Raw genomic sequence first — 14,710 nt, 5'->3', positions numbered from 1 at the left:
CGCTAATTACTCGGGTGAGACCTGAAATGTTTGTCATCCACAGCGGAACCTCAGAATTTGGAAGCGCCGCTGGAGTCTTGATATTTCTGATTTCAAACAACTTTTTAAGGGCAAATATCCCCCTAAAGTCCCGCCATTTTGAACCACCATCATTCATGAGAATCAAATAATTCTATTTGCCCGCGTTTGCTTTTGTGAGCAGTTTTTTTGGGCAACACATATTTGTTTAAAAAAAAAACTAGAATTATTTTTTTTAATATGTATGTGATGAGTGCTCCGTCTTACAGTTAACTGATTTTTAACCCCTACACTTATCCATAATCCACTGATCCAATAACGTAAAGGCGCAACTTTAAACTTTTTTAGTGGGTTTCACAGCAGTTTTCATTATGTTCAGTTCGACGGAAACAATTGTGTTAAAAATCAGAACAACTGAAGGTCAGCACCACAGAACGGAATGAGTCCAACCAACAGTGGTTCCGATGCGGTCTCGAATCATGTCTGCTTGAATTGAGCACGCCGAGTACAAAATTGCTGGTTTACAAATTGTACCCTCACCCAAGTTGCTCCGAAGGCCGTTCCATCAATTACGGTCACACACCTCCGAGTTGGCTGCGGCATTCGTCTGCCCTGAGAAAGAGTCTCGAACACAAAACATCTCGCCAAGCCAAGTCTGCTTTAAACTCTCACTGCTTCAGTGTGCCAACACGAGACCAAATTCTTAACCTTGTCTGCCTTTCAAACACTTTTCATTTACTCTGTCAATCTTTTAGATTTTTCATCTTTGAAATGGAAATGAGAATATCCATCAGAATTTCGGGTGGAATGAACCAAGCATTGGTTAATTACTGCAAGATGAGAATGATGATTAAGTAAACATGTTTATACAGAGTAATGGTTAAATTAAGATCGCTTCTTTGGAGAAGAGTAAAAGATTTGTCATGCACATTGTAAACCGCAGCACGGTGGAGGGGTAGGGGGGGTAGGCGTTGCAAAACTGCCTCACAGTTTTGAGTGGTTGGGGTTCTAATCCAGCCTGTGATTGCAACTTAGTGGTTAAGATGTAAATTTCTTCAAACTGTATCCATTGCCACTGGAACGATTGCTACTGGTGCATTGGCTGTTTGTTGATTGAGAATTACTTGGATACTTTAGCCCTTCAGGGGATTCGATCTTAATTAAAGTGTGTACTCATTAAATCATCAGCGCTCTAATGATATAATAATGGGATTTCTATACCCCCACAGCTCAGTCCTGATGGATCTTATGAGATTTATGGGCCCTATTTTCATACCAAGCGCAAGTCCATGCAAAGCGCAGTCAAACAGTGCGCACGGGTGGAGGTTTTTTTTCAGACTTTGCATAAGTAAAACTGGGCGTAACGGGCCGCGTTTACCTTTGCGGAATGGGAAGTAGTCTCTCGTTACACTGTGAGGTCCCCATGAAGTGTCCACTCGATTTGAAACACCTTTTGGTATGTTACAGTGCAGTTTAACACCACGGCAAAGTTCAATACAACACTTGGGAGGAACCTAACTGTCCTTTTTTTTTTCTGACAAAGCACAAAAATTGCTGCCAGTGGTATGAAAAGATCCAAACACTCAACCAAGCGAAATTGACTATACAACTGCTTTATCATTTGTTTTGCCATTTACATTTTGAATGTAACTTCTGTCCATTTCTTCCTGAAGTGCCGTCGTTGGACACAGAGAGCCGCTGCCCGATGACAGTAATAATATCACAATTTTCACCCGAATCTTAGACAGACTGTTGGATGGTTATGACAACAGACTACGTCCTGGGCTGGGAGGTAAGACTCATACCGTTGCTACTTTCTATTGCATGTCTGCTAGCACGTTTTGATGGCACGCCGATACGATTGTCCTTTGTGTGAAAGACTCCCGACGTGAGTCGCCTCCATATGTCCGGAGAACGCTAGGCCATTTCAACCAATTCTTCCTCAAAGTGAACCCACATGCTTGAGCAGACTTTTCTCAGTCATTCAGCTGGAATGGTTGTTTCTGCTTCAATGCATGCTGTTAAGGCCACAAGCGTAGCTACCAGGCTGCAAGACCACCAAGCTACGAGACTCCGAAGCCGCAACCAGGCAGGGGAATCTGGCACAATGCATTCAAGTCTCTTATTTATCTTCTTCAGAAAATGCGGGGTCGGCTCTGGTTGAAGCGCTACAGTTAGAGAAAAGCAATCACTGCAAGTGATTTCCTCTTTCAGATTTCTCTCTTATAAAAAGTTGTGCAGCTGCGAAATAGCAATCATAGCACATACGGCGGGAGATAATCATGTGCAAACATCTCTGATAACTGCACTGTATAGAAGTCAAAACGGAATGTAATTTACATTTCAGCAACATCTATTCACTTTGCCATTAATTCTCGGATGCATTGTTGTTAACGGGAGCGGGGGGTGTGGGGGTGGGGCGGGGGGGCAGCGTCATTCTTCCTCTGCGGATGCACGCGATGTAAACCGCTGACGAGACGCGGTGATCATCACGTACTTTGCAAGAACTATTTGCGTCTTCGGGGGTGATTCATGTGGAAGTGGATCGCTTCTCTCATGGGGGGGTATCTTCGCCAAAGGGGAGGGGCTTCACCTGTGGGTGGTCTCTTAGGTCTGGGACATAGTTAACACAAAGTATCTCCTTCGCTTTTGGATAAAAGCCTCATCACTCTCTCTTTGTTGCGCGACTGGGAGAAGCTATTTGTCTCAGCAAGAGCCCAAAAGCCTGCTTCACACATCCGCCCCAAAGGAGCTGATTCAACCCGCAAAGAGGCAGACAAATTTTGGTCTTTCTCTCCTCTTGGCTCTTGTCCTACTTTATGCATTCAAATTGTAAGGTGTTTTTTTTTCTTCACCCCCCTTCTAATTAACACAGCAACTCTTAAAACTGCCGCATGCTGATCGTTTGATCATTTTTGCCATTTGAAAGTTTTCCCTGATATGATATGCAGCGATACATGTGATTATTCCAGAATATGAGCAGAAAAGCAATTTGAGAGACGTAATGGATGATCTCATTTCATCCTCATATTTTGCGATGATTTGTGTCTATACAACGGCATAATAGCAACTATTTGTACCCATTATGAAGAACCGACAGAGCCCCATATGTCAGATGGTACGCTGCTACAGATTATTCCTTCCCCAGCTAGACAAAAAGCACATTATTTGGGGTGGAAGAGGATTTCTTTGTGCTGAAGTAGGGTCTGACCTCAAGCTTTTGGTGGGAGGGGCTGAAGTGGACAAAGCAAGTCTGAACTTTGTAAATGTTGGGATCACTGACCTGAAGTCCATCAGTCATTTGTGCATGTTTTGCCCCTAAGCGTTCCTGCGTCAATTAATCCATGTCTCAAGGACAGTTCAGCTCACTACCGTTAAGACTGAAATGCTCAACCGCCATCAAGTTTGTGTTTCTACTCAGGCACGATAATCAAATAATTGCTCGTTAAGAATGATGCAAATTGTGCGGAATGGATTGCTGTTCAATCGTAAGACCACTGAGACTAAATTGGGTTCAATACTTGCAATTCTTGTCAACCAGCAGTAGCGTGGACTCAGATTGTTTGAAGCCTAAAGAACAGCGTCATTTCAAGACGATCGAAACATGAGTTCACGATATTCACCAAGATGATCCCGTTGGGCAATGTGAATATTTCAGTTATTATCTTGGACTTTCCATCGCAGGGCATTTACTGGTAAAATATGCTTTGGAGGAATAGCATTTAACTGATCAATATGTTTCCAGTCGGTCGATCAAAGAAATGCTGGCAAATGACTTCTTCTTTTTCACCATGGGGTGATTTTGCACCTCATACCAAGTACGAGATTGCGTTATCAATGTTAATAAGCAAATCAAATTTGCTCAGTCGTGCTTTCCCGACATTTTTTTTTTCAGCCCCTGAAGCCTGTTTTACATAGCAACATGAAATTTGGTTACCACTGACTACTATTAAGAGAGCTTAGTTAAATGCTAATTTGCAGGCTTGCTGTACACATGAATAATCCGTTTCGCAAGACTGACTGGAAGAATTGCTCTGAGTTTTGTGTTACGCTCATTTCTCCTTTATTTTATTTTATTTTACAGAGAGCGTCACTGAAGTGAGGACCAACATTTACGTGACAAGTTTTGGGCCCGTGTCAGACACCGACATGGTGAGTATTTTGCCCTCCATCTTCATCGCTTTGATGAAAAGCATTTGCATTTGCGAAATCCAAGTGTAGCTCTTTATGGTTATCAAGCCTTGCAATTGTATTTTTTATTTTTTTTACTGGGCATCAATGCATATTGTACATTTTAAGAGTTTATGATATTCAAAACAATAGACCGCCAATCATTAAGTCAGGCATGTGGTCCACTTCAATCTCTTTAAAAACATAATTACGCAGGCTATAACAAAAATCAACATAGAAAACAATCAAAAGACAATTAGAGCACTGGAAATGCGGTGGGCACATAATGAATGTTGGCAACAATGTGGCGAAATGTTGGAATCGAGAATATCATAAGGAGTTGAATTTACAGCGGATGTATTAGCCATCAGGCAGGTCACTGTGCAATGATAAACTAAATAAGAATCAGCAATGGAATCTTTTTTTTATTTTTTTTTATCAGCAGCAGACCACATAAACGAACCAAACTATCCACTTTATTTGTGAAATTCCATGAGTCATTTCAGAGCCGTGGACGAGTGCCTTTAAACAGCAGACAAAAGAGATCGTTCATTTGTCTGTCTCTCGACGTTATGCAGCTTTTGATGTATTTGATCATGCAACTGTAATTGACCGCCTTGGGGTAAGAAGGTTTTTTTTTTTTTAACTTAAACTCTGAGATGGCTCGACATCTTGTATTATGTAGTTGGATTATTGAGCTTTGTGGAGTTCTTTGGTCTCGCAAGAGGTCCACACAAAGTGCTCTGGTGCAGTTCACGACTGTCAAAGTCAATTTCTATACAAACCCACAAGGATATTTTCAAATAGATATATTACTAAAGATAATTACAACAGCTGAGCAGGTCCAAAAAGTCTTTCGGGAGTCTTCCCTTTCTTTCATTAAAGGAATACTGTATTTGCAGCTGTTCTTGCTAGGACATGTCAAGCAATGCAGGACTTCAAAGTCTCGGCCTTGTTTCAAATCCTATAACGTCGTCTCACATTCTCCTCCACTTATCGTTTATAATAGTTATTTAATTCATGTATTCAAATTTTAAAAAAACAAAAGGTAATTGAAGGCCCCGTACTGTGGAAAGCAAATCCTCCCTTTGCTTAAAGTCTCAGGAAGTCGATATTGTCTTGTATAAACTGTACATACATTAAAACATAACTTGCACCCTTCCATGCTATCTGGATGATGATTCTGAGCCATGAGTTTATTCTTATCACAACAGAGAGCACTTTATCTCTTTTAGCAGATAATACCTTTGAGGTTTTCGAGGCCCACTTTTAGCCCCAATCTTCTATTGTATTCGCATGCCCTATTTGGCAGCACAATGAATCAGTGGCGCAATGCCGGAGCATACAAATGTCATGTAGGGTAGACGACATGTGACACACTGTCAAAAAATAGAGCTACTATTGGAGTCGACTTCACGATACAGTATAACCATCTGGCTGCTCATTGGACTTCAAATTAGCGTAAGGGCAGCAGTAGCTCATTTGCGGGCTCATCTGTAATGCTAAAGTCCCGCTGCAGACAAAATGGAAAAAAATATATAACGTCAAGTCGTTGCAGGGATGCTAATCTTACTGATTACTATCAAGGTGCCCTTGAGCAAGACAGCATCCCCACACTCCGACCTTGGGAGGTGCAGCATTGTTTGTGCTCTCCTTTCACTCTGACATCTCTCCTTTCATGCCTGCATTTGTGTGGTTTGGTTCTCTGTGTGTGGTAAGCGACATAAAAATATACATTCGAGTGAGAGTTTGAATTTCCCCTTGAGGGAATGGAATGAGTATAAAAAAGAAAACGATGCTATGGTACGTTTTCTAGGGGACAACTCCCCATACATTTTAGAGTTATTTTCAAGATCCTCTTATTTGTTTTCAAATCTCTAAATAATCTCGCGCCACTCTGAGCTCATCCGCCCCTACACACCTGCCCGGCGCCTCAGGTCTGTGGACCAGACTTTATTAGAAGTACCGGTACCAAGAACTACACTGAGGCTCTTTTTAAAAAAGCAAACTGACACGTACCAGATAAATATGAAATATGTGCGCCAGAGGTACCTTAACAGCTTTTGACAATTTAAAAGAGTTCCCAGGTGTCTTCATAACTAACATCTGTGACATTTTCCAAAATCCCCAAAAGATCAAGAATTGCAGGACACCTCAATTTTCATCTCCTGTTTTTCCAAACCTGTTTTCAATTGGCGGTCTTAACTCAGGCAAGTTGCCCATGTACTGCTTGGCCAAGGACAAGTCCAGAGTATGTTACTATGACGATTAGGGGTGGAGCTTGGTGTGGTTGCATATGGAACCCCAAGTTTAAAAAAGTTGGTATGAAAGGTTAAGCGTGAAAGGCAGTTTGGATTGTATATTCACGGAATTACGCTCAGTTTGTGTGGCGCATGCGAAACGTTGCCTGCTACAAATGGCGGCTCTTCGCCTAGCCAAGTAATGGGCGGAGTCATGGGTGCTCATGGAGATTTGCCAATGATGTCAAAATATATCGAAATTAAGAATACCTTACAATCATAAAGCAAAATATTTATTTTCACTGTTCATTTTAAGATATGAGGTGTGGTCAGACACTCCGGAGACTCTTTGAATATTAATAAAAGAATTTAAGGAGGGAAAACGGTTATGTAAAATTACATTTAAAAAGACAAGCTGTCTTATCTTCTATTTTCCATCGCAGGTCATTTACTCATAAATTATGCTTTGGATTTCAATAACATTGCTAGAATTACACCGCAACCCTCATGATGATAAACAGATTAGAAAATTCATGGATGATTTATAGATATTCTTTGATAATATGCCACCACTGCATTGTTAGTTGTGAATGTATTTGATATCACTGATCATTTCAGGGGGGTTTTTTTGTCATATTTTAGCCCATAAACATAACATCAAGGCTTCAAGCATTCTGTTTCAAAATCTTCCACTGCCTCATCTCAAAGCAGTACCACAAATGCGCAAGATAAAGTGTAGCCGTGCATGTTGTACTTTTGATGGAGAAAAAAAAAAGTGACCGTTCTTTGTACACATTATAGAGCATTGCATCTATTATTTCAAACCGCCATTTGCAAAAGATTTGAAACTGGTCGTTGAGCAGCGAAAGATTTGAAAATAATAACATGATCCACATTAAAATGGGGAAAATACAAATAGTGGGCCAGAATAACTAGCGGAGCTTGACCCCACATTTCAGTAACGAGCAGGATAAATTGCTGAAATTACAAGAAGGGAGGGCGAGCGGCTTTGTGGATGGGCGTCGCAATTTTTAACCCGAGTTCATCAAACGCGCAAAATGGTTTTGGCCACATTTACAGCGCTCTTAAATGCATGATAATGGCCAAGTTATTTTTAGCTTTTTTCATTTGATTAAAGCGTAGTAGGCTATGGAGACAATGAGCGTTTAGGCACTCGCAAGCAATCGTTTCTTTTCAAAGATAATGAATAAAAATGAAAGAAATTGTTGGCTGCAGCACTCACACTTAAATCTCAATGTGGAAAGTGTTTATACAAGGCTGCTTTTTTAAAAATAAACATTTATATATGTTACTCTACTACTTTAAAAACAAGTGAACATTGCCTGGCATCTTCTCCCTGAACACTCGATGCCTTAGATATCGGAAAATCCGCACGGGCTTTTTGCTGATGCAGTGAATTTCCATCGTATGTCATTTTCCACTCGCCGTTTCCATTTCATTTCCATTTGCTTTATTACCTCAATCTTTCCACCTGAAGTAAACATCAATGTCACAGTTTCATTGCTACGAATCCAGAATGTTTTTTTTTTCTTTCAGTATTTATGGTACCTTCAGGAACAAAACAGAAAATGGCCGGCCCTGAAAACAATTGTGGTTAGACACAAGCATTTTTCTGGATAAGTGAAAATGTCATTGCGCTTTATTCTGGGATTCATCCTCAAGTGCACTATGACCGGTTGTACTAAATGGAACAATCTCCCTCCGGCGACACAATGCCAGGCATCAAACGCTTTCAGAAATTGTTGAAAATGAGTTCCGCAAACAGAATACTCTTTATCCCGGGATCTCTTTTGTTTTTTTTACTGTACATCCACTGATCCAATTACCCATCCCCAACCTCAAATGTTCTAGAAATGCATCACTTCGCACCTGTAGCCTTGACCGAAACCCCAACATGTCACACATCTCTTCTAAAGCAAACCAATCATATGGCGATGAAAGTGACTCTGCAAATAGTAACCAATGTTGTTGAAAGCCGGGGTCCATGAGCTTCGAGTTTACGACCATGCCAAATCTCTGCCTTATGTCAGAACAGGACCGGCCGGGAATGTAGGTTATGGTCTTGACACTGATCTTTCCTAAGTAGGCATTGTTGTGCCCCTTCATCTCTTGAATCTATGTACGTTTCTGTCCTCCCTCCTCCCGATACACATTCCATACACAAGTATGCACGTTGATGCATGCTGAGTATATGAACATTAATATTATCTCCCTTCTCTGTTGGGCCAAATCATGTCATTTAAAATGGTGTTATGAGTGAATAAAATGATATGGAAAAATATAGATATTTTTTTCATAGTTGCCGTACAGCGCCAGTCATTGTTGAATAAGTGTTGCAACTTTTCTGACCCCTCTAGCGCCAACTTTGATGGAAAAGCAACATTGAACTTTACCGATCACTAAGAAATAAACATGAGTGGTATCAATGTTGAATTGTTGTCCCTTTGACAAGAAAGGAGGCCAGTGGAAGCAGACTCAATCGCGATGAACATTTCCAAATAGACGACACCCATTTACTGTATGCTTTGCTAACTACCAAATAGACGGACAACTAAATGGAAATGTGGAGTGGCATAGACAAACCAATATATTTCAAAGAGCACGTTGGAGGGGGGGGGGGGGGGGGGCAGAGCAATTCTCTGTCAATTTCGTCATTCTCCAGACGTCTAGTTCTACCCTTAAGGTACAGTTGGCAAGGCAGCTTTACTTATATAGCATGTTTCATACACAAGACAACTCAATGTGCTTCACACAAGCAAAACCACAACATGTAAATGCTGATACAAACAACCAGCGATCGACATTCAAAAGCCAAAGACAAGAGAAGAAAGGTAGCTTACTCAGAATTATGCGTACATTGAAAACAATTAACCACATTTACAGACAGTCTTACAGGCAATCAAAAACACAGTAAAGACATGAAAAGTAGCTTTATAAAATTACTGACAGTGAAATTGATTGTAATGTTCAAAATACTTTCATCAAAGGTATCAGGGCTGATTTCACTTTTGCAGCTCTTTGATGTTTATTTTTTATTTTTAAACAAAAATCAAGTCTGCGGGAGATTAAAACATGGATAAACGTCTCCTGTTCTGCTGAGAGCATGCAACCCTTCAGTTTGGATATATTTTTTCAGCTGGTAAAAGGCTTAAAAGTCTTTGGAAAGGGGGAAATGGCGGTGTTGGGTTTGTTTGTATTTTTCAACAAAAATGATTGGAGGCTAATGAGGTGGCGGGGTAATGACAAGAAAATGCGTAACAGAATATTGATGCAACCAAAATACCATCATTCATTTTGAAATCCGAACTTGCATTACATTTCAGTGTCTTTGTCAATCGATTGTTGTTGATAGTCAGCCACTTTTTTCCTTTTAGCCCATGTGCAGGAATCATCAATAATACTTTGCTCTGTTCAGTTGGGGTTTTTTTCCCCCCAATGGGGCAAAGAAAATGTTGCTCTCACTTTTCTGATCAACATTCCGCTTCAGACTCCCTGAGTGGTTCAAGGACTTCCCAGAATTAACAGAAAAGTTGGTGTGCATAACATTTCAAAATGAACCGAGCATTAAATTAATGACGGACCTAAAGGCTGAACATGCTTCAGTAGGTTTTTTTTCCTCAAAAAGGTAGTTTTGCAAAGATTAATTATTATAGTATTAGTAATTAATATTATTCGTTTCCCCAGTGTGGGACGAATAAAGGATATCTTATCTTAATAAAATGGAATTCTATGGAATTCCTTATTCTTAGGGTATTTTTATTAGAGCATATCGCGGATATGTCATACAAAGAGAAACACGGGCCTCTTTTTTTTTTAATTGCGGAAATACACGCAGATCATAGAACATGACGCCCTCATTCGTGTGTGTGATATTGAACCTAATTTATATGATGCAATTATATTTTGCAATCTAATCCAAAGCATGTTATGATTAAGTAGGACCAACTGGAGAAGTCATAAAAGAGTGATCAAACCAAACAGGATGTGTTTACTTTTACGGTTATTCATGACAAGTTTTAGGAGACGCCGTTATGGACATTGTCCTTCATTTGTTTACTGAGTTGCGATTATATTTGTGGAGCAAAACGTGCCTTTGGCTAAACACAGTGAAGTGCTAAATGTGTTTACGCCTCAGAGCAGAAAGATGAACACTGAAGATAATTGCAGTTGGAAGGCGTTTCACAATTAGTTGCGACTCGCACACAGGTTTCACACTCGGCGGGGGAAAAATGAATTCAGCGAGAGAATTAGCTACAGCAGAAAGTCGAGATTGACCACCTGACATCAATCAAATCTTTGACTAATCATCGGTGACGCTCAAAGGAAGGGAGATAACGGATGCGCTGCCTCAAGGAAGTGGTGTGTGTCATTATCACGCTGGCGAATGTCATCTCTGGCCTGCTGCGTATTGTCAAGAAGACGACATTGTCACATATTTCACCAATAACAGTGCACAATGAGTTGTAGGGACAACAGATCTTTTCTGGGCAGTAAATCACAACTGCCCCACGAGTTTGTTAACGCAGATAAACAGTGCTAGTGCCAATCAAGTTGTCATTTTACACCGAACAATACATTTACATTATTTTTCTTTACTGTAAAGTAACTTTTTGCCTGTATTTAAAAAGAGAAAGGAGGCTGACTATCTACACCCATCTATTGACATAGACATTCAAATCCATCCATCCATTTTTTGAAACGCTTTATCTTCACATGGGTCGCGGGGCGTGCTGGAGCCTATCACAGCCATTTTCGGCCAGTAGGCGGGGGACACCCTGAACCCGTTGCCGGCCAATGACAGGGCAAAGTGAGACGAACAAACATACGCACTCACACCTAGGGAGAATTTTGAGTGTTCAATCAGCCTGCCATGCATGTTTTTAGAATGTGGGAGGAAACCAGAGTACCCGGGGAAAAGATGCAAACTTCAAATGCCTCAGTGGAAATACCTTGCAGTGTGCATTAAAATGACACTTTGGCTTTCGAACCTCTTTTTGAACGCAAATATAAGAGGCTGAGCAAGGTGCGACTTTGGAGACGTTTTATTTTTACATCAAAACCGGGGAGTAATAACAGAAAGGCGTGCATTATGCCTGTAGAAAAGGCAGACCAAACTGCAAAACAAGTCTGACAAGAAGCAGGCAACAATCAAAAATCCAATAAATGCAGGTATTGCCTCTTAGGTAGCAGAGGTGCAAGATATGGAGGGTGGAGAGCAAGTTGTAGCAATATAACTATAAGATTAGAGCTGCTAGGGCCAGGGGCTGTAAACGTGGGTGGCAGGTTCACACAATATTTTTTTTTTTAAGCAAACGTGCATTTTCATTAAGGCAAGCTGCCAAAACTATTTATTGCACAATTGTGAACTGGCTCTCTGCAAACTAAAAGATGAAGAAGCTAATCAACAAACAGCAACATAATACAAGCTGCATGAGAAGACTAGAAAGGCGCGAATGAACAATTAGGCAATCCTCTGTTAATTCTGTAACAGGATAAGACTCACAAAATGTTTACGCAGTGCAATCCCGACGTTACTTTTAGTTCAATTTAATTTGACGGTAGGAGACAGCGCTGGATAAAATGTCAGCCTTTAAAATGGTTGAGAATGGATTGATCGATCTGAATCTGCTTAATTGTTCTTGAGTACTGCGTTTGGATTGGCAGGAGCACGGAGGGAGAACATGTTTTTGCAAAGAAAATTCTTGACATGAGATTCCCTTTAAAGATTATGTCAAGTTAAAGTGTGTGTCTGTATATATGTGAGTGTAACACTTAAATACTAAATACAGTCCCCTGGAAAAAAAAAAAAAAGCTCGCATTGACAGGCAGGCGAAAAGGAATGTTGTTGTATGTGGTTGGCCCAGTTCTGGAATCATATCTGAATTGAATGGGGATGGGGGGGGGGGGGGGGCGGCAGATTATCAACCTCCGTGAGTTCTGAGAAAAATAGCCTAACGGAAGAGAAGTTACAAGAGAAACGGGGGTCCGGGGGGTTGTCAGTTGATTCAGAGACACGGTGACTAATGTTCCCTTTTCGAGATACTGTAATAACTGCAAGTTAGTTTGATTGCAATCGGGTTTAGACAAGTTACACAGTACTTATGCATGCTAGTCTAAATAAGTTTTTCTTCAAGATTCATGCCTCATGATTTGCAGACGTAGAGAAAAAAACCTTTTGTAATTGAAAATAATTTAATCTAGAATCTAGAATCTCAAAAAAAATCATTAGCACAACTGCCCTCTGGTGTCAGCGTGTGCTCATCCGTTTCTGCTGGCCTGTAGCCATCGTTTGTTTGCGCTGGGCCAGCAGCCCTTATCTTCATCTGATGTTATTAGCAGGATAATTGATGGATTACGTTTGCTTTTTATAGGTATATGTGAAGTGATTGCAAAAAACAAACAAACATGGATTTAAGGTTTAAAGCCAACATTTATCACACTGTTCTTGTTTTTCACTTGGCTCGTAACACCAAATTCATGAACGTGTTATTTTAAAGGCTCGGTGTGAGACAAAGCAGTGTAACTGTTTTAAATTGGTTGGCAGGGTGACGCAAGGTCAGTCACAGCAATTAACATCCCTCCCGCACTGTTTAGAGAGGCCATTCTGATGTGTTGAGCAGAGGCTTTTCAAATCCCCCTGCTGAGGACGGCCTTGTTTTGAAGCCACTTTGAAATGATGACGGTGTTTCTTTGTTTTTTTTTTAACCCACGGAGCAGTCAGTTCCGCATCATTGCTCACCAAGAAGCCTTTGAATGTACCAAAAAAAGCTAAATTATCGATCTCCTGTCTGCACAGCTGCTATACACAGCTAATGAGCGGCTCTGTTGCCAGGACACCAACTCCTTTACATGGAATATGAAAGACATTGCCATTTCCAATGGCTCTGTCCTACTTTGTTCTTATTTTATTTGGAAATTATATTCACCAACACATTCAGACAAATTGTTTGAGCCCAACCGGCACCTTTTTTTTTTGGGTGGCGGGTGGGGGGCGGGGGACTTGGGGTCTTATGCTGCAATGCACACATTGCAGCATAAGGTGAAGCACAACCTGTAATGAATCGAATGACCACCAGGGCAACACTGAAATCTTGGGCAAGCTAAGCAGCCACCGCATCGAAAAAATATGAAGTTGCATTCGTCAGTCTGCACTGCAACAAAACTTGACCGATAACAAAGTACGCCTCAGATACATCAACACTGATCAGGTTATTGTCATATTAAGAAGATCACGTGCCAAGCCTCTGCTGAGTGATGTATCACATGAACATGGCCAGCAAATGTTATGGGGGGATTGGGAGCGGGAGTTCCTGATCGATATCAGTTTGGAAAAGCAAGAAGGTATTCGTTATCGGTATTGTTATTAAATAACCATATCAAAATCCTTTGCAACGGCCTTGCAATAAACAAAATCGTGTCTCCATCGTTGCTATGGCAATAACCTGGCTGCGTGTGACACTGTACCTTGTCCTGTATCTCTTGAGAATCAGTGCCATACCAGCGATTGTCTCACTCTAGTTGAATGTGTCGTCTGATTAATCCTTTACTCTCCGCTCCCCACAGGAGTACACCATCGATGTATTTTTCCGTCAGAGTTGGAGAGATGAGAGACTGAAATTTGACGGGCCCATGCAGGTGTTGCCCCTAAACAACCTCCTTGCCAGTAAGATCTGGACACCTGACACATTTTTCCACAATGGAAAGAAGTCTGTGGCCCACAACATGACAACCCCAAACAAACTTCTGCGACTAGTTGACAATGGCACACTTCTCTACACGATGAGGTAAGACGCTTTATTTATACATGTATATAAAGCATTGGCTTCATCGACATCAATTCTTACAGTATATGCATGTGAGGTTTAGTTCTTCTTTTTGTCCACATGGGGTTGTCGTCCGCACATTCTTCTACATCATGGTAAAGAATGCTAATGTCCTTAAAGGGTGCCTGTAGTCGGAATGACGCGGAAGTGAGCGTTATGGATTTTCTACGTCTTGGCTATTTCCTGGCTGCATTAGCCACTGTGGTATATGGTGATTGTGCCGTTTGAGGCTACCTTTTATTTGCTGTATTTCGTTACTATTTGGTTCATTATGTGAATTCAAAACAGCAACAGTAGCTGTTTCCATCTGCCCTCTATGTACTACCCGTTATAGATTCCAATTCATTATATCTGGTGGTGATAGGCTGTATTCAATTAGCGAGCAATGTACTTTTACCCGAAAGGTGCGGCTGAGTAACTGTCCAGCACTGTGCTGTG

General features: G+C 41.0%; 1 protein-coding gene across 5 annotated transcripts in view; it reads left to right on the top strand.

Moving 5' to 3' along the window:
* LOC127588623 (gamma-aminobutyric acid receptor subunit alpha-3-like) overlaps nucleotides 1-14,710 on the top strand; it is a 57,637-nt gene that overhangs the window by 30,650 nt on the left and 12,277 nt on the right. For all 5 annotated transcript variants that reach the window (XM_052047417.1, XM_052047415.1, XM_052047416.1 and 2 more), the window contains exons 3-5: nucleotides 1,692-1,810; nucleotides 4,103-4,170; nucleotides 14,013-14,233. In XM_052047417.1, the coding sequence (XP_051903377.1) occupies nucleotides 1,692-1,810; nucleotides 4,103-4,170; nucleotides 14,013-14,233 (408 nt within the window). The remainder of the gene's footprint in view (nucleotides 1-1,691; nucleotides 1,811-4,102; nucleotides 4,171-14,012; nucleotides 14,234-14,710) is intronic.

Source organism: Hippocampus zosterae, chromosome 16 (assembly GCF_025434085.1).
Source record: "Hippocampus zosterae strain Florida chromosome 16, ASM2543408v3, whole genome shotgun sequence".
NCBI lineage: Eukaryota > Metazoa > Chordata > Actinopteri > Syngnathiformes > Syngnathidae > Hippocampus > Hippocampus zosterae.
This window is presented reverse-complemented; position numbering and strand designations above follow the sequence as displayed.